Source organism: Ursus maritimus, unplaced genomic scaffold (genome assembly GCF_017311325.1).
Source record: "Ursus maritimus isolate PB19 unplaced genomic scaffold, ASM1731132v1 scaffold_10, whole genome shotgun sequence".
Taxonomy (NCBI): Eukaryota; Metazoa; Chordata; class Mammalia; order Carnivora; family Ursidae; genus Ursus; species Ursus maritimus.
In genome coordinates, this window is record NW_024423344.1 from 4,715,907 (window position 1) to 4,740,977 (window position 25,071).

Consider the following 25,071-nt stretch of genomic DNA (forward strand, 5'->3'; position numbering starts at 1 on the left):
ACGTCCCTGAAAAACATACTATTGATGAGGAGGCAGTGAATACAAGTTCAGGCTGTGGAGTCAGAATGCCACTTTCCAGCCATATAACCTTGTTTGTGTGAATTGCTTAACTACCCTCAGTCTCAGTTTCCTCATTTGTAAAAATAGGAATAATCAGTTTCTACCTCCTGACATTATAATGAGTATCAAATTCAGCTCATACGAAACATGTAGAAAGTGTCTGACTTGTTGGTAAGCAGTAGCTCTCCTCATCCTCCTCCCGCTCTCACACCTTCTCAGCATCGCCAATAATGAGGAAACACATCATCTCTTATGCTCACCCCCACTAACGGGGGGTCAGGGAGGAACCTCAGAATGGTGAGTATTGGGATTTCGAACCTGCTTCTCCTGGACCCCCAGCAAGTCACCACAAGCCCTCTATAGAAGATACCAGACTGAGGCTGTTACCCCAGTAGGAAATGTTCTCTACACACAGTCAGGGGTGCTAAGGAGGAAATGTGCCTTCCAGAACACAAATAGAAAACCCTCCCTGATACTCTCACTAATTTACTAGAAATCCTTGCTGCCTTTAGTAGTTTTGAAGGAAAAAAACTCAACCGACTGTTTGGGTTTCCTATGAACATTTTCCTTTCATAAAACATTTTAGATCTTAGTGAAAATTGTATATAAAATATTCTAAAATGTTAATCTTGGTAAAACATAGAAGTCTGCTGTCCCTGTACTGGCCTGCATTTGAATATCACTTTAAATCCTCACATTTCAATCCTGAAGAAAAGGAGTCTACAAAGATAGAAGTGAATCGTGACCTTGAAGTTCTCTGAAACTTCTTAATGAACTGTCAAAGCAATTGGAAAATTGCATATACACCACATTTGATAAGAAACTTAATTAGGTCTACCTCAAGAATCCCTTTTTGCCCTAAATCTTTCATATGGAGACTTGTAACTATAAAGTATCTCCGCTTGATTGATATATTTAAATAACTTTCTTTTCTTAAAATTTGTCGTTAATTTTGTGTGGCTATTTCTCAGAGTTAGCATTTAGTTAAATGCTATTTTTAGGGACTACGCAAATAGGTTTTGAGGGGAAGGGGTTATAGAGCTTCTTTGCCTGAAATTTTCAGTTCAGTTATAAAACTCCAAAGACTTAACAACATAGATGACAGGCTTTTTTATTCTGTTTCATTAAATGCAGCTTCCATGTGTAAAATTTAAGAATATTCTGAACTCTGTATTCCTTTGTAAACAATGTCAAACTTAAGAATCCTGACTATACTAGGGTGAACTGAGGTCCCCCTCACAGGGCTGGCAGAGGGACTGGCTACTAAATGGCTAGTAAGTGTTTGCATACTTCTCTAGGCCATTGCCCACATCTCAACCCAAATCTTTGTGTCTAGCTTCTTCTCCCACCCTAATCAGCTGCTCTCATTGCCTGACACATGCCTCTCAGAGAACATTCCCTTAATAAATCACTTGTATGAGAATCCTCACCTCAGGTTCTACTCAGGGAAACTGACCTAAGATAGATAAAGTTGAGCAATGTTCTACTGAGAAATCCATCGGTGTATCTGACTGTTCACTTGTTAAAATCCCAATTTTTCCAACAGCCGTTGTTTAGACAGGCTTCCCCAGGAAACACTCCTGAGCTGGAGATTTACATGCCAGTTCACGCGAGAACATCTTCAGTAAAAACACCTGTAGGAATCTGAAGGCAGCCAAATTGGGGAGAACAACTGAGTGGCAATGTAGTTGCCACAGAACTAGGATGGCCCTCAGAGTTGTCCTGGAATTGAGGAAGGGGCCTCGGCTTTTGCACCCCTGCTGTGATCAAATAGTAGATGTGGAACATATGGTAGGTGGGGCGGCTCAGTGCCATCAAAAGTAATTCTCATCATCCGTTCTCACTCCTGGCAACTGGAAGAATGAGGGCCTTGGTTCTGGTGTGACCAGGGTGTCACACCCCTATTGTTCACCCTGGCATCACTCAGATTACTTCATGTACCTAATTTTGGAATAGCCCACCCTCCACCCAAGATTCTAATCAGTCTCTTGCCCTGAGGGAATATCAGTGGGATGAACTACAAGCTCTGTGGCTGCAGCTGATCTCCAGATGGCAACTGATACTCACCGTCTCTCCTCCCACCCCCACCCACCCATTCATCCCCACCTAATACCTTTGTCAGTCTATGTAGCCAACCTTGTGTGATGACCCTGACATTCAACTCTGAGGGGTCTGAGCCATTGGTCATCATGCCCTTCTTTATCAGCCATTGTCTGAGCACTTGTCCATTTATTATCAAAAATGGTCAAGGAATACCAAGAAATGTTCTGTTGGTCCTTCTGCGTGACAGTCTTCCCAGCCAGGAATGGTGCATCCTTTCCTTCTAACTGCTGTCTTGATGTGAGGAGCTGAAGTGAATGGATGGGAGCTTGAAGATTAATGGGAGTCACGTTGTACTTCCTGGTAGAAGCATTTCCCACTGGGAACAGACTTCTAAGTCCACAGAGCCCATAGTTGTGGGGATGGGAGGCACAGATTTCCCACCCTCATCATTAAAAGTGATGGAGAGAATGACTACTCCAACTCTTACCCTTGGTAGATGTGTTCTACCCATTGAGGAGTCAGGGTCATAATGGTTGTTGATAGGAGACATACAGACAGCATCCTGAGGCATTACCCACCCTCACAAGGAATCTCCAAGCTGGGGCCTCAACAGCAACATCAAAAGCTTGTCCCATCCCCTTCTCAAGCCAGTAGCTTCTGGGACATAGAATCAGTGATGAGAACAGTAAACCCATAGTCAAGTGCCACAGTGCTTTTGCTGTGAAGTGGATCATTTGATTCACTGAAATGTCATGGGGAGTCCCATACCAATGGATTCAACATCTGTAAGTCCTCAGATGGTGATGCTGGCCACAGCCATGCAGGCAAAAAAGAAAAGTCCATACCCAGCCTAGATGTCAGTTTTGGTCACAATAATATAATTGTCCTGCCATTGAATGCCTGCTTGGGCATGTTGGGGGATGGTGCTATATTGAGGTTCAGCATTGGTGTCTGTTGTTGGCAGTTTAGACATTCAGTAGTGGCACTAGCTAGATCATCCTTGCTGAGGGGGAGCCCTTGTTGGGCCCATTCATGGCCTCTATACCAACTACTATGGCCACTCTGTTATTGAGCCCACTATGGAAGCACTAGGGTGGGTAATGATGAGCTGGTTGGTGTCAGCTGGTCATTCCAGATAGTCATCCAAATAGTCACCCTGGCTATTTGGTGCCTTTTGCACAGTGGACACTCTGGAGGATGTGAATGTGTGAAACAAAAGTCTTTGCCCTTTGTGCCCTAAAGGTCCACCCACAAGCTCTTTCACAGATCTCTTTGTCCTCCCTCTTCCAGACTTCCCCTTCCAGGTCCTAATGAACCAGTCAAGCCATTCATCTCCATCAATGAAACTGTATATATTCCAACCTCAGCTGATTTCTGTTTCCATGAAAAGTGGATGAGCAGGCACACTGCCTGAAGCTTTGTGCTTTGGGAAGATTTCTTCTCAGCACCTTGACTGGGCTGTGGTCCACAGCAGGCCTTTTGTGGCTTGCACGAACATATTCAGCCAACCCACCCCAAAACCAAGTTTGGCCTTTTTCCTCTTCTGCAGGCTGGTCATAAGGAACAGCCCGCAAAGGCCAGAGGACTGAGGTGGTGGGTGTCATGGAACTATGAGTCACTTGTGTAAGTAGCCTACTTGTGCCTTCTGCCTGGCCCTAACTTTCTAGGAGAGAGTTCTAACTTTCGGGAGATTGCTGTTGGCTCCTGACCTTGTTATGCCTTGGTGTAGGTCTAACAAAATTCAGGTCATGATGGGAAATGCTGGCTACATGGCCACTTGGTGTCTCATGGTCAAGTGCCTTATCTGCACGAAGGCCCAGTAGTATTTAGAGAAATGTTTTTCAGATGGCATATAATTTTCTGCTACAGATGGCATGTCCTTATTCCAAAACACTAGAGGTCTACATTGTGATTCTTTCACAGGCTTGCTGTTTCCTCATTGTGTGGTAGCCCAATTGCATGGCCTTGGGCTCTGTTGGAACAGGACTGGCTGAGTCCTTGCTATGTACCCTTGTTCTGGTGTTGCAGGTGCCTCCTTCTGGGGACTGAGCCTCTCTTCAGTCAAGGGTTTCCCCATATGGAACTTGAACAAAGAGTTGTGATTTTTATAGTGGCCAGTGGCCTTCAGCCTCCTAATCATCCATCCTTGATGTCTCTTGTTGCATAGATGGAGAGAACTCCCTTGGCACTTGCCCATCTATCTTCATCCTTTTCAACGATTAGTCTGGCACTTCTGGCTTTTGTCTTTCACTATATAAGCCATCACTTTCTCCAAGCTTTTGAGGGCCAACCTAGCAGTGTATTAATGCTATCTTCCGAGACCCTTTGTCATGGTGTTAAGTTCTGTATCATCAGAGGATGCTCTAATGCCAAATGCTTTTTTTTTTTTTTCGTCCACTTTGTATCTTCCTTGATCCATCCCCTCAGGACTCAGTTCCAGTTATGCTGTCACCTGCTGACACCTGGGTAGGACCTTCTGGCCCTTTGGATACCTGGTTATGTGGTGATTTAACCCCACTATTGGTCAACTGGCCTGGAGAGAACAGCCAAGTGGCAGGTTATTACAATATTATCAAGTGGGAGGGAGGAATGGGCCACTCTGCAGACCCAGACATTCCAGGGGCATCTGGAGTTTCCAGTTCCTTAAGTGCATTGGCCCAAATGTCTCATTTCAAGTCTCACAGCTCCACTCCCACCCTGCTGGGGCTCTGGTTCTGACAGAGCAGCCTTGCCCAGATTGAGAATTCCGTCTTCTTTGGTGCTCTATGACTCTTACAAAGGCTGGATCCTCTGCTCACTCTACCCTTCAATTACAGGAAATGAAAGTCTCTTCAACAAGTGCCAGAGAGGCCCTCTGATTTTTACAATTTGCCTGGCACCATCTCTGTCTCACATTGTCTTTCTCCAGTGCCTTGAAGAAGAGCCATCAATTCCATGGTCCTTATGATGATCGCTTCATCTGAAACCTTCCAACCCCTTATGCATTGCACCCTCAAGTAAGTTTCCTCCCACTGGTGTTCCATCCTGTTCAGCACCAGGGGCAATTTTAACAGTGATGCCACCAATGTGTGCCGTGGCATAGCTGGTATTCCATGAACTGCCAGAAACAGGGTCCTTGTTGCCAGTGATTGACAGGTGATCCAGCTCCAAAACACCATTTTACATTTTCTTCCCCAGACTACTTCTGGCCACCAACTCTACTACCTGTGCTTTGATGGGGACAAGGGGATGGGGACATGGGGATGGGGACAGGAGACTGAGATTTGCATAGAGGAAGTTCATTAGAAAGTATTTTTAGGAAGAACAGCTTTATGGGAGTGGAGGAAGCAGGAATGGGCAGAGGAAGAAGCTCAACTGTGATGCAGTGAAAACAGAAGCCTCTGTGATCCCACAGGGCTGGCTGGGGAGAGATAAGGGGTGGGGGATGATCTCTGAGTCAGACTGACCCTTCAGAGAAGACGTGAATGAAGGCGGGGGCCAAGCCCTCACGCCCCCAGACTGACAAGTCCTTAGCTGCCCTGGGAGGGGCATTGCTTCAGGCGAGTCTGCCCTCTTCAGCCAAAGACAGTTCCAGGGCAGGGACTCAGGTGTGAGCAGGAAGCAGTCCTTGGTGGCTGGGAGAGTGAGTTTCTTGGTGATGAGGAGAGGTCTGCGTGGCACACCACAGCATCTGCTAGAGTCATCTTCAGGTTTTCTGTTATGATTATCGACTTGAGCATGAATTTTTAAAAAATAATTTTTCTTTACATGTTTTACTTTTATAGGTATGACCAAAGTATAATCCAGTAGAACAACTTAAAACTAGCATTTAATGGAGAATTCATCTTTGCATTATATCCATCCATTCGATCATCAGATATTGGCAGTGTTCTAGGCAGTGAGACTGGCCAAGAACTCACAGAGGGGAAAAAAAATCCTGCCCTTGTGAATATGGGACAAATAATATGGGAACATGGATGCAACATTTTTTGGATGTTGAGTAAGCTAGAAAACTGGAGACAGGAGAGAACAATTTGCCTTTCAGATTAATTTGCTTGGGTTCATAAGTAGGGGGATAAGTTAAAGTTTCCACAGAACCGCCAGGATAATTCCGCCTTAAATAGGGGCTAACTTCAACTAATTATCCCTTTACTCTCAATACAGACAAATTAGAGGTCATTATTATTTTGGAGATTACTTTGATTAAATCATATTCTGTTATCAAAACATTTTAAAGGAACAAAATCATAAAATATTTCACGGAAAATACATAGATAAGTCATTCATATAGTAATTTTAATAAATAGGTATTTGAGTTTTGATTGATTCTATTAATAACATAGAGCTTTTCTGATATGATATGCGTTGTATCTGTAATAATAGTTTCCAGAACCTTGTTAAGGTATGGCACCATCACATTCTATAAATACATATTCTTCAAAATACTAGTATGATCTGGCTTCAAAGTCAAAAGACCATGAATTTTGTACTTAGTGTATAATAACAGCAAGTATAACACTGTGTGCTAACCATTTTTCTAGAACAGTGCATTTTCCCTTTGGAGCTATGATGGCAAATTTCAGGGAAATACAGGCCTCCACATATGTAAGATTTATAAATATATTTGGGGATATATTAGAGCAAATGTTATAAGGTTAACAGGATTGATTGTGCATGTTAGGTGTCCAATGATATTTAAATGGTTTATTTGGAATAATAGTAATCAGAGGCATAATAACCTTTATGAAACTTATAATTTTCATGACATCAAATACATGTAATTCACCAATAAGACTTACACTCCACCTGTTGTGAGAAAGATGCCAGCGGCTCAAGGTATTAAGTGGTCCTTAAGAACCCTGGGAATCTCAATTGTAAGCAGTAGGGGACTTAGAAGAAAACTACTACATTACCCACGATATTAGGAAAGCATTTATAAGTTAGGATGCCAATAAACAGCACAGTGAAAACTTTATGTGTTAAAAAATTTTTTTCTTGAGGGGCGCCTGGGTGGCACAGCAGTTAAGCGTCTGCCTTTGGCTCAGGGCGTGATCCCAGCGTTGTGGGATCGAGCCCCACATCAGGCTCCTCTGCTATGAGCCTGCTTCTTCCTCTCCCACTCCCCCTGCTTGTGTTCCCTCTCTCACTGGCTGTCTCTATCTCTGTCGAATAAATAAATAAAAAATCTTTCCAAAAAATTTTTTTTCTTGAAAAACTGCATAATTAAACTCTATGTTTGATGATCCTTTTGTGTTGATATAACATTTGGAAAATGCTATGTAATGAAATAGTCCACACATTTGTTGGTAGTTTACGAGTGATTTGACAAAACACAAACTCAACAACAAGAACTTGGGGGAAGAAAAGATAACCATATACTATTTCCTAAAAGACTACACATTAAATCAAAAAATAAATCCTCATGTTCATTTTGGATGAACAAAATCAAAGAAGTATATATTTTAAAGACAAGCAGATAAGCCACAATCAAATAATATCATGCCTTTCTCCTCCACTTTTGTTCAGGAGTCTTAATTGTAAGAAACTAGGAGTCTCCAAGTAAATCTTGTCCATGATTTCCTTAGAACTTTAGTGGGATCACAGGTTGGAGTAGAATTTGGGGAAGGAATGCCAGTGCAAAGAAGGAAGAAAAGATAAAACAGCAAGGGGAACTCCAGTCTCCAGGGAGTAGGTGCAAGGATTAGAAAGTAATGTGGGTCTGTGGGCTGCATGTCATGGACAGAACCAGGTGTCAAAGCCACAAAGCCCCTGTCACAGAGCTCTTCAAACATATTCCACCAAAAGTCAGGACTTGTCCTGAGACTACGGTGATCAGGAGTCTGCTGTGAGGAGAAGCCTGCTGGGCCAGGTGAGTTGACCAGTTGACAGAATTGATCATCATGAAGTTTTCATCCTAGAACTAAGTAAGGCATGTCTTTAGAACTCAGTCTGGTTTATATGAAAGCAAAAGGGAAATACCTAAGATACTATAGTTGAAAAACAAAAGTAGAAACAGTGCTTTTTTGATACTAATCTTCCTCCCATACTCAACTCATTTATCTTATCAGGGTAGAACTTTATATGATCTTGACCCTTAAAATGTGCTGTTCAGACACAAAAGAGTGCTTATGATTAACATTCATGCTGGCAAATGGAGTCATATGCAGGATCGCTGAGATGTGAAATGAGGGAAGTGTCAGCCTATGACTTATGACATATGCCTCAGTCATCTCATTACGCCAAAAAAAGGGTCTGGAAAATAAGGATGTGTAAATCTATCATTTCCCCATTTTGTTTGATACATTCCAGTTCTCCTAGCTATTCATGGAGTTTCTGTTGAAGTCGGTAGGATCTCAGTTAAAGAATGGGTAAGAGAGATAATAGGATGTATGGATAAAGATGGAATGACTTACATTTTCAATCATAATGCTGTTTCCTAGACATGGAAATCTATTTCACAAGTACATTATAGGTAAGAATGTATTTTATTTGGCCTGCCTGCTGGTAACAATCACATATAACTGAGTTCCTGCTCTGTCGCAGATACTACTCTAGGTTCTGGATATATGACAGTGAACAAAGTGTCCTTCCTGCGCTCATGGAGAGGAGAGTCTAAAGAGGAATAGACAATACAGAGTAAACAAATAAAGGTATCCTTATCCACCCTGAGAAATACTAGGGAGGAAATAACTAGGACTCAGTTGTAAATTAGGAAAAGACAGAAGATAAATGGAAGGGGGCAGGTTGTTCATGAAAGACCATTTAAGTCAAGACAGAAGTGGCTGCCACGTGGTATGGACCAAATTTTCAGTCAGAAGGAACGATATGTACAAAGGCTAGGAGATAGAAAGAGCTTATTCTGTTTGAGAGATGGAAGGAAACCAGTGTTGAGAAGGACAGAGTGGGATGAGATGGGATTAGGAAGGCTGGACATACCAGTGGAATGGAGCTTAGTATGAAGTGCAGCGGGAGGCCACTGAGTGACCTTCAACAGGGAGACATGGGGTCACTTTTGGGCTTCCAGTGGCTCCTCTGTATGGCATTTTGTTAACATTTCCTTACCTTTCACTGCAGCCAGCTACTAATCTCTCTCCACTTGATGTAGGTGCACTAAATCAGAGGTTAATAGTAGGTCTAAACCATGCCAAGAACGGGAGCATATTTGGCGTCAAATAACACCGGGTTTGGGTTAAGAAGCCAGGTCTCCAAATGTGGCGGTCTTTGTGGTGCTGCTTTAATGCGCGCACTTCGAATTGACATCAATACTGCTCTTGCTCAACCACTATTCTGTGTCTGATCTCTGCCAACTTCAATTTCTGGATGTTAATATTACTCCTTAGGCAAATGCTATATAATGACACCGTAAAAGTCTCTGATTTCTGAGTTTATTTAATAAAAACAATGACAAGACACAAAGAAAAATGTTTGAATTGCCAACCTTTATAAACCTTACAGTTTTAAAATAAGCTTACATCCGAACTATGAAACCAAATATGATGTTTAAAACCACAGTTTTATTACCTAACATTTGTATGACCATGGGTTTGAGGTTTTCTTTTTCTTTAGAGTCATTCATTCATTTAATTAAAAGTTTCTTTAGGTCTCTTAGCTACTTAAAGGACATTTATTCTCTTGGTTTGGTGTATTTTATAAAGAACTTTTTTTTTTAATGGCAGAGTTTGCCATTTTATTTTAAAAGTCAATCCTATTGTAGAGAAGAGAGAACAATCCAATGACCCTTCTGATCTGCGTGTGTGTGTGTGTGTGTGTGTGTGTGTGTGTATTTATAATGTGGGAATATGGGCATAACTGATTGTAATTTTGGATGAAATTGATAATTATAATCCACATACCTTGCTGTATTTACGTATCCAATTCTGAGCTGAGCAGCTTGTGCTAAAAGATAAGGCAGATCTATTCTTACAGTTATTTTTATCATCCTAAATGTATTCATAAAGTTGGGATGAGTATGGTAAATTTATTACTAATTTCAGTATTATCAAAAGAATATATATATATATATGTATATACATATATATATCAAGAGATAGACTTGTATAAATTTTGTAAATCTGAAAAATACAGGAAAACATTTGGGGAATGCAATTTTCAATGAAAAAAGTAGAGTATGGGGTAAATTATTATTAACTATTTTTAATTTCACTCTTTTTTCTATGCATATACATTTTGATATGTATTTCAATATTCTATCTTCTTCATTTAGCACTGTCATTAGCATTTCCCTAGGATATTGTTTTGCTTCCAAGCAGTTAATTCTGTCATACTGTAAGGATCCAATAAATTCATTACTCCTCATCATTTATTTAGTGTCCAGTTTTTCACCATCATAGATAATGCTACAATACATATCCCTGAAACATAAATCTTCATTTTCATTCATAATTGTTTCTTTGAATAAGTTTCCAGAATTGAAAGTGATGTGTTTGTTTGAGGTTCTGGGTACATAGCGCCAAGTACTTGTCTAAGAGGATTGTGTTCACTTTCACACTCACCAGCAGAGTGGTACCATGCTCATTTTTCAAACACTTTGCCAATATTGGCTACTATCGCTTTTTAAATCTCCCATAGTCTTTGCAGACTGCCCCAGCACTTGTGTTTATCTACATTCCTTTGGTCACAGTGAAGTTGAACTTTTTTCTATGGGTGTTATTGGTCATTTATGTTTCTTTGATGTATGTGCAGGGCTTTGCTCAAGTGTTATTGGATTATTTATATTTTTTAAGGATATCAGCCCTGCCTTATCTTTAAGGCAAATGTTTTCCTCAATTTATTATCAGTCATTGCAGTCTCCTCCCCATTACCCTTTGTTTTCCTAAATGTGTCCAGTCAGAGTGATGCAACTGGGAGGCCAGAAATACAGTGGGATTAGCTATCTTTTGGAAGTCTGAAAGCAAATGGAGAGAGAACTCTTCCATCCCATGGTTCTCAGTGCTAGCATGACCTAGTCCCCTTTAACTGATAAGCACACTAACTTCTTCCTTCCCTGGAAGAGTGGCCCATGTATACTGGATATCTCTTATTTCTCACTTTCCATTTATTCACTTATCACCTCTGTGTGGGGTTTTGTTTTAGACTCTATTCACCTTTCTCTATTTGTTCTTTTGTAATGATCTTGTTTTTCATACTGAAGCATAAAACTATGCTTTATATCCAGTAAGGCCCAGTCTCTATACATTCATTTGTCCAATGCATACCTCCTACTGGCCATGGTTATATAGCCTTGCAGTTGACTACTCTTGTGAGTTGTCTTGTCATTTTAATGGATGGTATAACATGATAGTACCTGCTGCGTAATAAGAAATTATGCTGCTTGGACATCAGAGCTATGTCCCACATTGTGAAAGGCAGTTTTTGAGACTGTCAAAAATAATTTTCCTGCAGTTTTTCGATTGACATGATGGGTGCTATTAGAGGTTTGGAAAGCCCCCGGTCAGCATGCCTTGTGGCCTGGGAGGACCTAACTCAAAGCAGAGCTCCATCTTTAACATTCAGATGAATCTCCCTTGGAGAAATGAAGGATGGCTGGGGAGCTGTGCCCATTGGACCTCTTCCACCCCTTCCTTGTGGTTGTGGCAGGAAAACATAATCTGAACCATCTGTGTGTGTCTGAGTGAGCGTGATCATCAAGCCTCAACCCCACGCCTCTTAACATATTTCAAAGACTTTGGTTTTTGTTTTATCCATTATTGTGTAATGCACTTCTAATTTTACTATATTATCAAAAGACCTAAGAATTTGTATGAAACAAATCCAGTGGCATTTCTTACTTCCTTCTGAACTAGTATGTTATCAGATTTTGCAAATGTTACATGTATGCTGTAAAGAATAAGCACTTCCCAGCGGGGCTCCATACATGTCCATTTAAGCACATTTCAGTTGTATTGTCCAAGTTTCATATAGCACCACTCATTTTAGAGGGCTTGATCTATCAGTAGAGGTATGCTAAAATCTTCCACTGTGATAATGGCTTTCTTCATTACTTTTTGAACTTATTTAGTTTTAATTTTGTGTATACAGATGAGTAGATATACATAAAAGTAGATAAATCAGGATGTTTGTTAGATGCATACAAGTCTAGCATTTCTACAGCCTCCTGGTGAATATAATTGTATAACTATAGTGTTACAGCAATACCCCACCATAATGTGCCTGTAATTATGAGAGTTCAGATATAACATAAAACGCAGATGGCGCCTGTCCTCTGCTCCTACCCCATTGTTGAGAAATAGCTGAAGTTTTCATCTCCTTTGGGATAAAAGGATGGGTGGTGATATGTGTGTTGGGCTGGAAATAAGCAGGACCAGTAAATGGGGCCCCTATCACCAATAATCTAGATTACTCTTCTGAGAATAGGTTTACTGGGAGATTCTTGGAATCACTGCTCCTTCTTCCCCCCTCTTCCTTTTTGGAATCACTGTGCAGGCCCAAGGGCTCCAGGGTCATTCCCAGCAGGTGCCCTACCAAGAAGTGCTAGCTGGTAAAGGATGGATTTGAACTCTGCCAGACCCTCCCATATATAGGCCCTCACTGGGGTGAGTTCATTAATTTTGCAGCATGACTACATTTGCAAGGTTGTGCTCTGGGACCCATACTTATCATGAGGCTTCTCTGCTTTTGGTGTTCTCCAGATTCAGAATTATTTCATACATTTCAATTAATTTATCCAGCTCAGGAGTCAGTATCTGTTTTCAGCCTAATTTATCTTCAATTAGAGAAAATTCTTCACAATTACCCTTTAATCATTGTCTTTCCTACATTTTCTCCAGTTACTCCCCTGGAGCTCCAGTAGGACATATTTGGACCCTCTCAGCCTTCAGATTTCCCTTCACATTTTCCATATCTTTACCACCCTATCACATTTTCTAAGATTTATCTTCTGACATCTCTGTTAGATACATATAAGATATATACTTTATCTGTCTGAAAACTTCAAGCTATATAACTCATTTTTGAATTTTAAAATAGAACCAAATTTCTCATTTCTAAAGGGTCTGATTAGTCCTTTTCAAACCTACTTTAAAAAAAATCAAATTGGCTCCTTTTCAACATCATCCATGTGTTTATGATTTCTGTACCTCAAACTCCTGGCAGTAGCCTATCCAAATTAGGCATGTCGATAAATGACCCTTGAAATCAAGAATATCATTTAACAACATCTGTTTAGTACACACATTGCTCAATTCGCTTTATTATGTCCCATGACAAGAATCAAAGAATATAGAAGACAGAATTCCTATATCCATAAGGCATTTTTAGTTTAAATAATAAATAGGGAACCATGAATTCAAAGCATATAAAAATTGATACTCATACAAAAATGTATGAATCCCTGTCTATTAAAATGTTAATAACTATGTTTTAGAGAAGCATTTAAAACCCATCAAAATTAAGTATATCACCATCAACAACTTTGAGAGATGTTTAACAGGAAAAGAGGAAAAGGTTTTAATGATAACATAAATTATTTTATTTTATTTTTTTAAAGAAAGTTACTTCCTTTTATTTGTTTGTTTGTTTATTTATTTATTTGACAAAGAGAGAGCACAAGCAGGAGGAGCGGCAGGCAGAGGGAGAAGGAAAATGCTTAACTGACCAAGCCACGGAGGCACCCTAATAACATAAATTATTTTTAAAAATAAAGGGTCTCTAAAGGTAATTTTTATTCAACATATAGTAAGACTCAAAATTCTTTATCTTGGAATACAGATTTTAAGTTCTAAGATAAAGCATTATTTTTGTTAATTTTTTGGTAAAGGGCTTATAAATAGATCACAAAGTACTCTGCATTTTTCCAGTGCAATTTCTTGCCAGCATGAACGCTACTTTGCTGTTGTCTGACTTCAAAGTGCTGAAGAATTGGTATCTTTCCCAATGCTGATGATAATAAATATCTGAAGGAAGCTGGCTGAACCAGATAGCCTCTGAAAGCATCTTCTAGCAAAAACATAATACACAGTATCAAATAAAAATAAAAGCCAGCATGAACTATGAGGACTATAAGCTAATAATTCATTAAATAACAAAATTGACTTTTTAGAAAAGAATTTAAATTGAGTGTTCCACCTACAGATTTAAATCATGCCCGTCCAGAGTAAAATCTTTGCTTTATGCAACATAATCAACATTGAGAAATAGTAATAGCAGGTTAACCAAAATACGTAAAGTGGGCAGTCGTAAAACATGATAGAGTAAGAAATACAACTGGGGGAAAAAAAACAGACGTGGGAGCAGAAGTAATGGTAACTAGAGCTCAAATCTGGAAGGACAAGAAAGCAAGTCATTAGCTTCTGAAGGTGAGTCTGGAGTTAGTATGTTCAGCTGAGGAAACGGGACATAGGCTCTTACTTAGGCAGTCAGCAAAGTAGGTGCACAAAAGTAGGGTAACTCATGGGGTGCCTGGGTGGCTCAGTTGGTTAAGCATCTAACTCTTGGTTTTGGCTCAGGTCATGATCTCAGGGTCTTGGGATCTAGTCCTGCATCGGGCTCTGCACTCAACACCGGAGTCTGCTTGAGCTTCTCTCTCCCCCTCTCTCTCTGCCTATCCCCACTATGCACTCTCTTTCTGTCTCTCAAATAAATAACTAAAATCTTTTAAAAAAAAAAAAGCGGGGTACCTCATAAACTAGACAGAGCACTTTCCCCAGTTCTCTTCCCTGGGAGACCCTCCGCAGGTTGCAGTGGAGCCTGCTGCCTCTCTCACAGCAAACAACTGATCACACTAACCTCGTCCATTGTGAATGGGTTTCAACTTATTATAAACTGTTGAGGAAACTCTGAATGAATTCCCAACTTATTTTATTTTTTTGTTATTTAAATTTAAATGATATTATCTGGGTATATGTACATTCAATGTTTATAATTAATCAGCAAATATTTATTGAACACATACTACGTGCCAAGTACTGCTCTAGGTGCCAGGATGATACAAAATAACAAAACAATCAAAAACCCTACCCTCTTGGGGCTTCTATGTGCAAAGGTGAGCACTTAGAGTAGAATAAGTCAGTAAGATACATCATATGTCATGTAGAATTAAGCACTATAGTGAAAAATAAAGCAGGGAAGAGCATAGAGAAATATGCAGCAGCCTTAGTGGAAAGTTGTTCTTGATAAATGATCTTTGAGCAGATAGTTGAGTGATGTAAAGGAGAAGCCATGCATTATCTGGGAGAAGACTGTCCAGGCTTCTAGGTAGAGGAAATTCCAAGTTCATGCTTGGAATATACATGGATGAGTAATGGGTGCCTAGGTGGCTCAGTAGGTTAAGGGTCCAACTCTTGGTTTCAGCTCAGGTCATGTTCTTACAGGTTGTGAGATTGAGGCGAGGAGTCTGCTTGAAGATTCTCCCCCTCTGTCACTTGCATGCTCACTCACTCGCTCTCAAATAAATAAACCCTTGGGGAAAAAAATGGTTGGTTGAGTAAGACCAGTGTGACTGAGCAAGGAATAAGGAGGAGAATGGCAGGGGATGAAGTCAGGATAGGCCATGCCAGTCAGGCTAAGGATTGTGAGTTTTACTCTGAGTGGAATAAAAAGCCATAGGAGGGTTTTATGGAGAGGTGATTGGTGATCTGATTGACGATTTAAAAGGACCTCTCTAGCCCCCATGTTGGACATTGACTGCGGGAGATTTGGGATGGAAGCAGAGAACAGTTAGGTGGCTGTTGCAGTCAGATGAGCGACAATGGTGAAACTCAATCAGATTTTGCATTATTGGTAGTACTTTAATTTGATGATTTGTTGATGGATCGGATGTGGTATAGAGAAAGAAAGGGATTAAGAACAACTTAAAGATTTTCGACTTGAGTATCTTGAAGGATGAAGTTGCCAGTTAGTGAAATGGGGAAAATTTTACAAGAGCAGGTTGGGAAGATGAGGTCCGTTTTGGTTGGGACAAGTGAAGGTTGAGATTTCTAGCTGTGTATAGGAGTCTTGAGTTCAAGGTGAGTCTGTGCTAAGACCTGGGGAGTCCTCAGCTTAAAGATGCATCCGCGGGGCACCTGGGGGCTCAGTCGGTTAAGTGCCGAACTGTTGGTTTCAGCTCAGGTCATGATCTCATGGCTGGTGAGATTGAGCCCTGCTTCAGGCTCCCCACTAAGTTTCTCTCCCTCTACCTCTCCCCCCACTCATGTTTTCTCTCTCTCTCTCTGTTCCTCCCTCCATCTCTCTCCCTAAAGTAAATAAATAAATCTTAAAAAAAAAAAAACAAGATGCATCCACAACAGTGGGTAAATGCAAATAAAGAGAAGAAGTACTCTAAGGACCAAGTCTGAGGCTGGGAGATGAGGAGGAAGCAGCAAATGAGAATGAGAAGCAATAGCCATTGCAAGTAGGGTTTCTGGAAACCTAATGGAAATGGAGGCAATGACTATTTGGCATGTTCTGACCCTAGGTCATGTGAACACACTTTGCTTAGCAACATGAGGTCATTGGAGAGCTTACAAAAACAAGTTCAGTGGGTGGTAGGTGTGAAAGCTTGTCTGTAATTGAGTTCTAGAGAGAAGAAAGACACATAGATAGAGAGACAGTGGGTAAAGTCAACCCACTCAAGGAGTTTTGCTGGAAGGAAGAGTGGAGCCTGGGCTGTAGATATTTGTGAAGTTTCTGCTGTCTGCCAGGGCATATGGTGGTAAAAGCATAATCGCTATCCTCAGGAGCCACAGACTGTTTTTCTAGTCTTATATAGTTTGTTCTTGTTAGTATTCTTTCAGTAACAAAATCCTAGAGACCTCATATTTATACACTACTAGTCCTCTTTCCAATAGGTCTTTTCTGAAAATGCTTTAACAGAGACAGCATGTTTTATTTTGTTTTATTTTTTTTTAAGATTTTATTTATTTATTCGACAGAGATAGAGACAGCCAGTGAGAGAGGGAACACAAGCAGGGGGAGTGGGAGAGGAAGAAGCAGGCTCATAGCGGAGGAGCCTGATGTGGGACTCGATCCTGGAACGCCGGGATCACGCCCTGAGCCAAAGGCAGACGCTTAACCGCTGTGCCCCCGAGGCGCCCCAGCATGTTTTATTTTTATCTACTTAGCCTGGATCCCCTTTGGAATTAGCTCCTCATCCACAATCATTGTTTTCTAAGAAGACTGTTAGAGCACAATTACTAAATCTTTTCTTAATGGATTCAGTATGTGCTTAAGTCATAGAATGTTTTATTTAATCTGTAACTCAGGGGACTTACTCCATCTATCTAGTCCCATTTGCTAACATTGTCCCTGGCTGGTAGATAGCTCAATTAATGTTTGTCAAATTCAGTAGTTCTTTCTTTCTATTTTTTCATTCGTTCCTTCACTTAAGGCTTCTATTATATGCCTATTATTTGTCAGCTACACTATTTTAGGGACATTAGCAATGAACAAGGCTCATGTAGAGTTTAATTCTAAAGGAGGGGTGGGCAATAAACAGGTGAATAATCAAAACAGATTCCCAGGACTGAATTAGAGGGATTTAAGGGCTACCTTCATAATGGAATTGCTACCAGCTCTCCTGTAAGCCACAACAAAATTGTCTTAAATCAATATTAAGGTTTTTCCCATTTTATGTAGGTATGAACAAAAGCTTTCTATGAAAGGTAGAATCATAACCCCCAAATATCTTCCTGTCCTAATCCCTGGAATCTTACATGGTAAAAGGGATTTTGTAGTTGTGATTATGTTAAGGCCTTTGAGAGGGAAAGATTATCCTGGATTCCCCAGGTGGGCCCAGTGTAATCACAAGGCCCTTATGAAGGGAAAGCAGCAGGGTCAGAGTCAGAGAAGGAGCTGAGGCAACATAAATAAAGGTTGTAGCCAAGGAGTGTGGGCAGCCTCTGGAAGCTGGAAAAAAGAAGGAAGAGAATTTCCCTAGGCCCTCCAGAAGGAATACAAACCTGCCCACACTTTGATTTTTTAGCCCCCAAAGACCCGTTTTTAGACTTCTGGCCTCTAAAACTGTAAGATAATAAAATTGTGCTGGCTTAAGCCATGAGATTTGTGATAATATGTTACACCAGCTATAGGAAACTGTATATAGGAATAGAAATAGGTAGCAGTTGGAAACCGTATGTACACACATTCTTGGAAAGCTGCTGTTTTTACCAATCTGTAGCGATAGTATAAAATAGTGCACTTGCTATAAATTCAGACTCCCCGTCACCCTTCCCAATGCAATTGCAGTCTCTCAGCCTGTGCTTCACAGAAATTCTGGAGTTGCCACCATCATTACAGATAATGATAAGCACTGTGAAATAAATGTAATAGCGTCAGGCAATGGCAAGTGACCCGAGTGCCCAGAGAAGACTTCTTTGAGGAAATGACATGTGAGCTGCCACTGAAAGCTAAGAAGGAGCCAGCAGAGTGTTTCAGGTGGAGAGAATGCCCAGGACCGAGGTCCTGAGGTGAGTTAACCTGGTCAATTAAAGAGTAGATGGAGCATTGCAAGCAAAAGACAAAATGGTGGTAGATGATGTTAAAGAAATAAGCAAAAGCCCTTCATTGAGGGTCTGGCAGGTGATAGAGGAGTTCAGATACTCTCAGTGTGGGGAAGAGCCTCTAGAAGGTTTGAAAGAACAGAATGATAGGACCTTGCTTACATTTTGCACATTTGGCAGCTGGGTAGAGAATGGTTTCCACCAGGAGAGAAGGGAAGCCAGTTTCACAGTAGTGCAGGTAAGAGAGTTCGTGGTGGCTTGAACTGATGTGGGGGCAAGAGGAATGGACACATTCGGGTACATGTTAAAGCAGAGCCATTAAGATGTGGGAGGTTTGGAGGGAAAAGAAAAGAAGCAAGGATGACTCCTAGGGCTTTGGAGCAACTGTGTGCTTGAGGTGGACGCTGTTAGGAAGACACAGGAGTTTAGGTTTTGAATAATGTAGATTGTCTGAGTGTTTGAAAATCCTATGTGATGAATAGCACAGTTTTATATAATCAAATTAGAACATAGGAAATTCTAATTGTTGAGTTGGAAAGAGATTTAAAGAATTATTTCAGACTATTACTTATTTTAATAAGGGCACCTCAAACCACTCCTAAAAATAGACATAAGACCTTTGCGTAAAAAAAAAAAAAATCTCAGAGGAGAATATTTTATGTTCTGAGTCATCGTTTTACTGTATTTACAATCAGGAAAGTCTTCATAATCTCTAATCTTCACTTTAAAAATTAAAACCACTTTCTTCTTTCTTCTGTGTAAAGCGAAATACTGAATAATTCTTCAAAATATCCTCATAGAGTTGAAATTGTTACGAAAACTCTTAGTCTAATTTACATAAAACAATGACTACTTGTAAACATTTGTACACGCATGCACATTCTGATTGTTCTTGGAAGTAGGTTATACTGGGGAACTTTATTATAGGCCAAAATTAGTGTGGTAGGTATCTTGACGAGAGCCTTAATTCTGAGTAATTTAGCAACTGGAGAAAGATGCAATTTAAATATTTGACATGAAAACTAAATAATTAGATTCCATTTTTAGAAAGATATATAGGTATCAGCTTGATTTTTCCTCTCACTGAATCTTTTAAAAACGGTAAGTCAATTATTTTGGGTTGATGCTTCAATTCCAAGTTTAACCCTGCAGAATTTTGAAAGTTGTCTGCATATATTAAATGTATTGATTAAAATCTGAAAATATGGCCACTGGATTTCAGATGAATTGGCTGTATCTAAACTGTGTTGAGTGATAGATTAAATATCATTCTGTGCTTGCAATAGTGACATGTTTCAAAGTAATATTCAATTCTTTTTAAAACTGATCTCAATTTTGGAAATTTATTATTGGGGTAAAAAGTATTATCTTCTTGGACTTTCAGTAATTCAGTATTGACAAGTTCTCTGTTTCTGTCTCTGTGTTCCTTCCTCTCTCCCCCTCCTTCCTTTCTTCCCTATCTCTCCACGTTCCTTCTCTCCCTTTCTCTCTCTCCTTCTCTGTCTCTGTGTCTCTTGGACCCTCCCTCACTCCCTCACCCTGTCCCTTCTCCCACCCTCCCCCCACCCCGCGGCAGATGGTCCGTGAACAGTACACTACAACCACAGAAGGGACCCACATACAGAGGCCAGAGAACCAGTGTGTCTACAAAATTGGCATTTATGGCTGGAGAAAGCGTTGCCTCTACTTATTTGTTCTTCTTTTACTCATCATCCTCCTTGTGAATTTTGGTCTTACAATTTGGATTCTTAAAGTGATGTGGTTTTCCCCAGTAAGTAGCTTCCTTTCCTGGTAAGCATGCTCTTGTTCTGTATCACTTCATCCATGTTGTATTGGTAGAAGCCTCCTTTAATGGAATTAATGTTTGTTTTCTGTCCGGATCAGAATTCTCAGTACCAAAATATTCATACATTTACTCTTCTTAACTTCACTATGAACTATAGGGTATAGAGTTTTTTGATTTCCTATTGAGATTTTTTATGTTAGTCATTACCTCTATATGTGGGGAAATTCTAACAATCTGGAGTTTGTGGTTGACTGAGTCAAAATTGTGTAATGATTATTTAATCCATTAATTTGTAAAATTGTACAAATCATGTTTTCCTAATCTCATTAATCCACAAATAGTAACCATCCAGATGCTACATTCTCACTTTTTTTTAAAATTTCATTTTAATATACAGTAAATTCATGTCCACACTCAATATTTAACAAAAGATTTGAGTAGATAAAATACTAGTAGTTTTAAGGAATTCATAGTCTATTTTAAACATCCTCATGTTTTCAAGATAACTGAGTAATTTTATATGGTTCGATAATATTTTCTATACTTCTGTTTTGTTTTGTTGTTGTTTTTTTAAGATTTTATTTATTTATTTGACAGAGAGAGAGACAGCCAATGAGAGAGGGAACACAAGCAGGGGGAATGGGAGAGGAAGAAGCAGGCTCCCAGCAGAGGAGCCTGATGCGGGGCTCGATCCCAGGACCCTGGGATCATGCCCTGAGCTGAAGGCAGATGCTTAACGACTGAACCACCCAGGCACCCCAATATTTTCTATACTTTTTGAGAAAATATATTCACTTAATATAAAAATGTCTTAATCTTGCTAGATAGTCATAGTGAGAAAAAATACTGGAGTGAACACAGGTAGGTCAATTTGTTCCTTACATGCAGCTTGAAAGTGTGGATATAGACATGGGCTCTTTCCAAGAACAATCGTTGTAGCAATCAGTCTGAAATGGCTTCCTTTGATGAGTCTCCTTCACTTTCTATGCAAGTATCTTTCCTGCCATTGTTCTATAGCCAGTAGGCACATTATTTATTTTGTTGACATAAATAAGTGTTTACATTTTCCCATATTCAAAGAGGTAAAATACTAATCCAATCAAAATATAGATTAAAATGTGGTACTTAATATATTTAAATATATATATTTAATATAAACACATATTGTAAATTGTTATTTTAAATTATATTTAAATACTTTAAATACATAAATATAAATTAGCCAAATATAAGTTGTGATTTCTTCTTTAAAATTTACAAAAACCATATTTTTACAGTATCACCATAGTATTTAGATCCACTGGACACCTTTACTTAACTAGCACAGCATATAGTATGCATGTGTTGTACTTCATCTTCATTTTATCTCTAAATTTAAAATATTTTAATATTTTTTGGAGAGTGAACTGAGATTGAAGTCGTCAAGTTATAAACTATGGAATCTCTCAGGGATGCCTCCTGACTAAAGGGCCCTGCACCCACCCCCAGTGTGCCCCTCAGTTCTGCAGAATGTGGAGAGAAAATTGACTGGGAAAAAGACCCTAAGAAAGGCCAGTGAGAAAGAAGCCATCCCAGGGTCCTACAGGTGTGGAGGATGGCCAGATTTTAATAGTCCCTAGGCACCACGGGCCCTGAGTTCTATCAGTCACAGCTTGGCATATGGTTGGCACTCAGTAAATGCATCTTAAATGAATGCAGATGTGCATTATGTTAGAAGTGTATATGAATTAATTTTATAAACTGAATGTGAACGTAAGGTGATAATATACTTACTTTGTGCTCTTGTCTTATAGTGTAGCACTGAAAATAAGTTTTGGATATTATAAATTTTGATTACATTAAACTAAATTGTGCCAGCAGCTGAGTCCACATCGACTTAAGATGGCTACTCACAGAGACCAGCAAATGTTCTCCTGCCACTGCTGCCCCTGTTCAGAGCCTGTGCTTTCTAGTGAGATACGGTCGGCACTCACGGTGTGACCTTCCACCTTAGGAACCTGTTGCTAATTCGGGGTGCTTTAGAGCTGCCTTTCAACAAAATAAGATGAATACACACTTATATTCATGGATCAAAAGGGAAGATCCACAAAAAGATTATTCTGCCAGAAGTGCCAAGGTTTGATCAAAAGAATGACTTGGGATCATTCTTCTCAAAGTGAGATGATATAGATGATGTAATTCTCATATATGTGTGAGCTTGATCCCCTGCTTTGGGAATGTTCCATACATTAGGAGGCTGGATGGTGCGAATTAATTTATGCTCTGATTTTTCTTAGTTTGAAAGATCTCTCTATATAAGAATTCAGTTTTGTTTTTATTTTGTTCATATATAAACCAGTATCATTTCTTGAATACATACATGCTAAGGGAGCAACATGACTATACAAGAAGATTTCAGGAGCTTTGGCACTGAAATGATAAAATCAGAGCTCTCAATATTTGCAGAGAGATATAGAATTTTGAACATGTAACAGCTAGTATATAATTCTCTACATAAATTCAGTATAATCCTATCTATCACCTATACAATCATTAGTCAAGATAGACTGAAAATTCTAACTTCCCAAATTGGCAAAGTTTAGAAGACTTCCTCTGCTTAGATCCCCACTGTAGAGCAATGGCAGGTTTATTAACTTCCACATACTATCATTCCAGCCCACTTGTCCCCTCATCATACTTTAATATTTTCCTATAGAAAACAGTTAGGCAACCACCAGTAACATATCTTAAAATACCAAGATCAAATTACAAGGGAAAACAAGTAAAACATCACAAAAGGAAAACACAAGGATGCCAAAGAAGATGGAGACTTCAAACAGAGGTTAAATATTGACAAGAGAACTAATCTGAATGCAATGAAACCAAACCTTAAGCAGCTTTGATATGCCTGGCATGGGCTCCAGAGATGCCAGATCATGCATAGCTCACCAGGGTAGCTCTACTCTTAGAACTGCAACTTCACGTAAGAGAATTTTAGATAATTTCTATGTATGACATCCGTTTAATATGAAGTCATATTTAGGAAATTGTAACAACTGGCCCATACCAGTTGTTACATAAACATAACATAAAGGTCAAACATAAAGGTTCTAGAATATTCTGTGTTGGTCATCATAATAGCTAAATCCATTAGTCAGGAAAATGGACATTAAAAGAAATCAGGGTAGTAAAGTGGCTGATTTCCTTTTTCCTTTTTATGCTTTCCTTCTATAAAACTAATATACAATATTAGTTCTAGTTATAGCATTCATGGTTATAAAATGGCATCCATGAGTCTTATCAGTAAGTATGTTATAATAAGGCATCTTTAATTTTTAATGACCCAGATAGATTTTTTAAAAACTTTTATGGCTATTTATTTACCTGCATATAAAATATTTTAGTGCATTTAATGAATGTAACCTTAACAAGATAAGATTAATGATTCTAAGCTAAAAAAACCACAAAATGTTGAAAGTTAAATTTCTTTAGGTACTTTTGTTTTGGGGATGGGAGAAGGGTATAAGTAATCAAAGCAGAATTGTAATATTGAATATCAGAATTAAGCTTGTAGTTCTCCTGTCACGGTTCTCAACCCTCTCGGGAACTCCCTGGGTGAAATCTGAAATTGGTCCCCAAACACAGAGGCAGGGAGAGACCAAAAGAAGAGGCAGGCTACCCCAGGTTGGTAGGTGGCAGGCTTTTGTTTTTTGTTTTGTTTTTTGGGGGTTTTTTTAATAGTAATATTTTTTATTATGTTAGTCACCGTACAGCACATCCCTGGTTTTTGATGTAAAGTTCGATGATTCATTAGCTGCATATAATAACACCCAGTGCACCATGCAATACTTGCCCTCTCCACCACCCATCACCAGCCTATCCCATTCCCCCACCCCCCTCCCCTCTGAAGCCCTCAGTTTGTTTCTTAGAATCCATGGTCTCTCATGCTTGTTTTTTAATTTAATTTAAAAAATTTTTTAAATTCTGGTATAATTAACATACAGTGTTATATTAGTTTCAGGTATACTATATAGTGATTCAACAATTCTATACATTTTTCAGTGCCCATCACAAGTGTACTTTTAACCCCCTTCACCTATTTCACCCACCCTCCCATCTCCCTCCCTTTTGGCAACCATCTGTTTATTTTCTATAGTTAAGAGTCTGTTTTTTGGTTAGTCTCTTCATTTGTTTCTTAAATTGAACATATGAGTGATATCATATGGTATTTGTCATTCTCTGACTTATTTCACTTAGCATTATATCCTCTAGATCCATCATGTTGTTGCAAATGGCAAGATTTCATTTTTTATGTCTGAATAATATTCCATTGTATATAGGATGTTTCTTTTTCTCTACATCCTCACCAAACCCTGTTGTTTCTCAACACCATGTCACCATCTCAAGACTAGGTCATTGGAGCAGCATCTGGCAGTGGAAAAGGGAAGTAGAACCCACATTCCAAGGACAGGGGAGGAGTTGGGGAGCCTTCAAGTGCTTGAGTCCAGCTCATGGGTCAATCAGTGGTCATGTCTTTTCAAAGACCTTCTCCAACATCCTATAAAGTGCTTTGTAGATAAATTTTGTTTGTTTTCCTTTAATTTGATAACAGACAACATTGCTCCTTTTAAGGGGTCAAAAACCCTGAGCACATTTATCCTTAACAAGGATTTAAAATTAATTCATTTTGGAAACCAGCCATTAGAAATCTTCCATCAAGGACTTCCCCATTAAGAAATTTTCATTTAGTGAAAAAATAAAGCCCTAGAAGACTGCCTCTGTTCATCT

At 39.4% G+C, this 25,071-nt stretch overlaps 1 protein-coding gene across 6 annotated transcripts in view; it reads left to right on the forward strand.

Moving 5' to 3' along the window:
* Window positions 1–25,071, forward strand: part of SGCG (sarcoglycan gamma) — a 139,312-nt gene that overhangs the window by 28,620 nt on the left and 85,621 nt on the right. For 3 of the 6 annotated variants that reach the window (XM_008692139.2, XM_008692140.2, XM_008692141.2), the window contains 2 exons: window positions 4,920–5,099; window positions 20,095–20,289. In XM_008692139.2, coding sequence (XP_008690361.1) covers window positions 20,095–20,289 — 195 coding nt within the window. In that variant the 5' untranslated portion in view covers window positions 4,920–5,099. The remainder of the gene's footprint in view (window positions 1–4,919; window positions 5,100–20,094; window positions 20,290–25,071) is intronic. The other 3 variants (XM_008692142.2, XM_008692138.2, XM_008692143.2) reach the window with 2 other exon arrangements.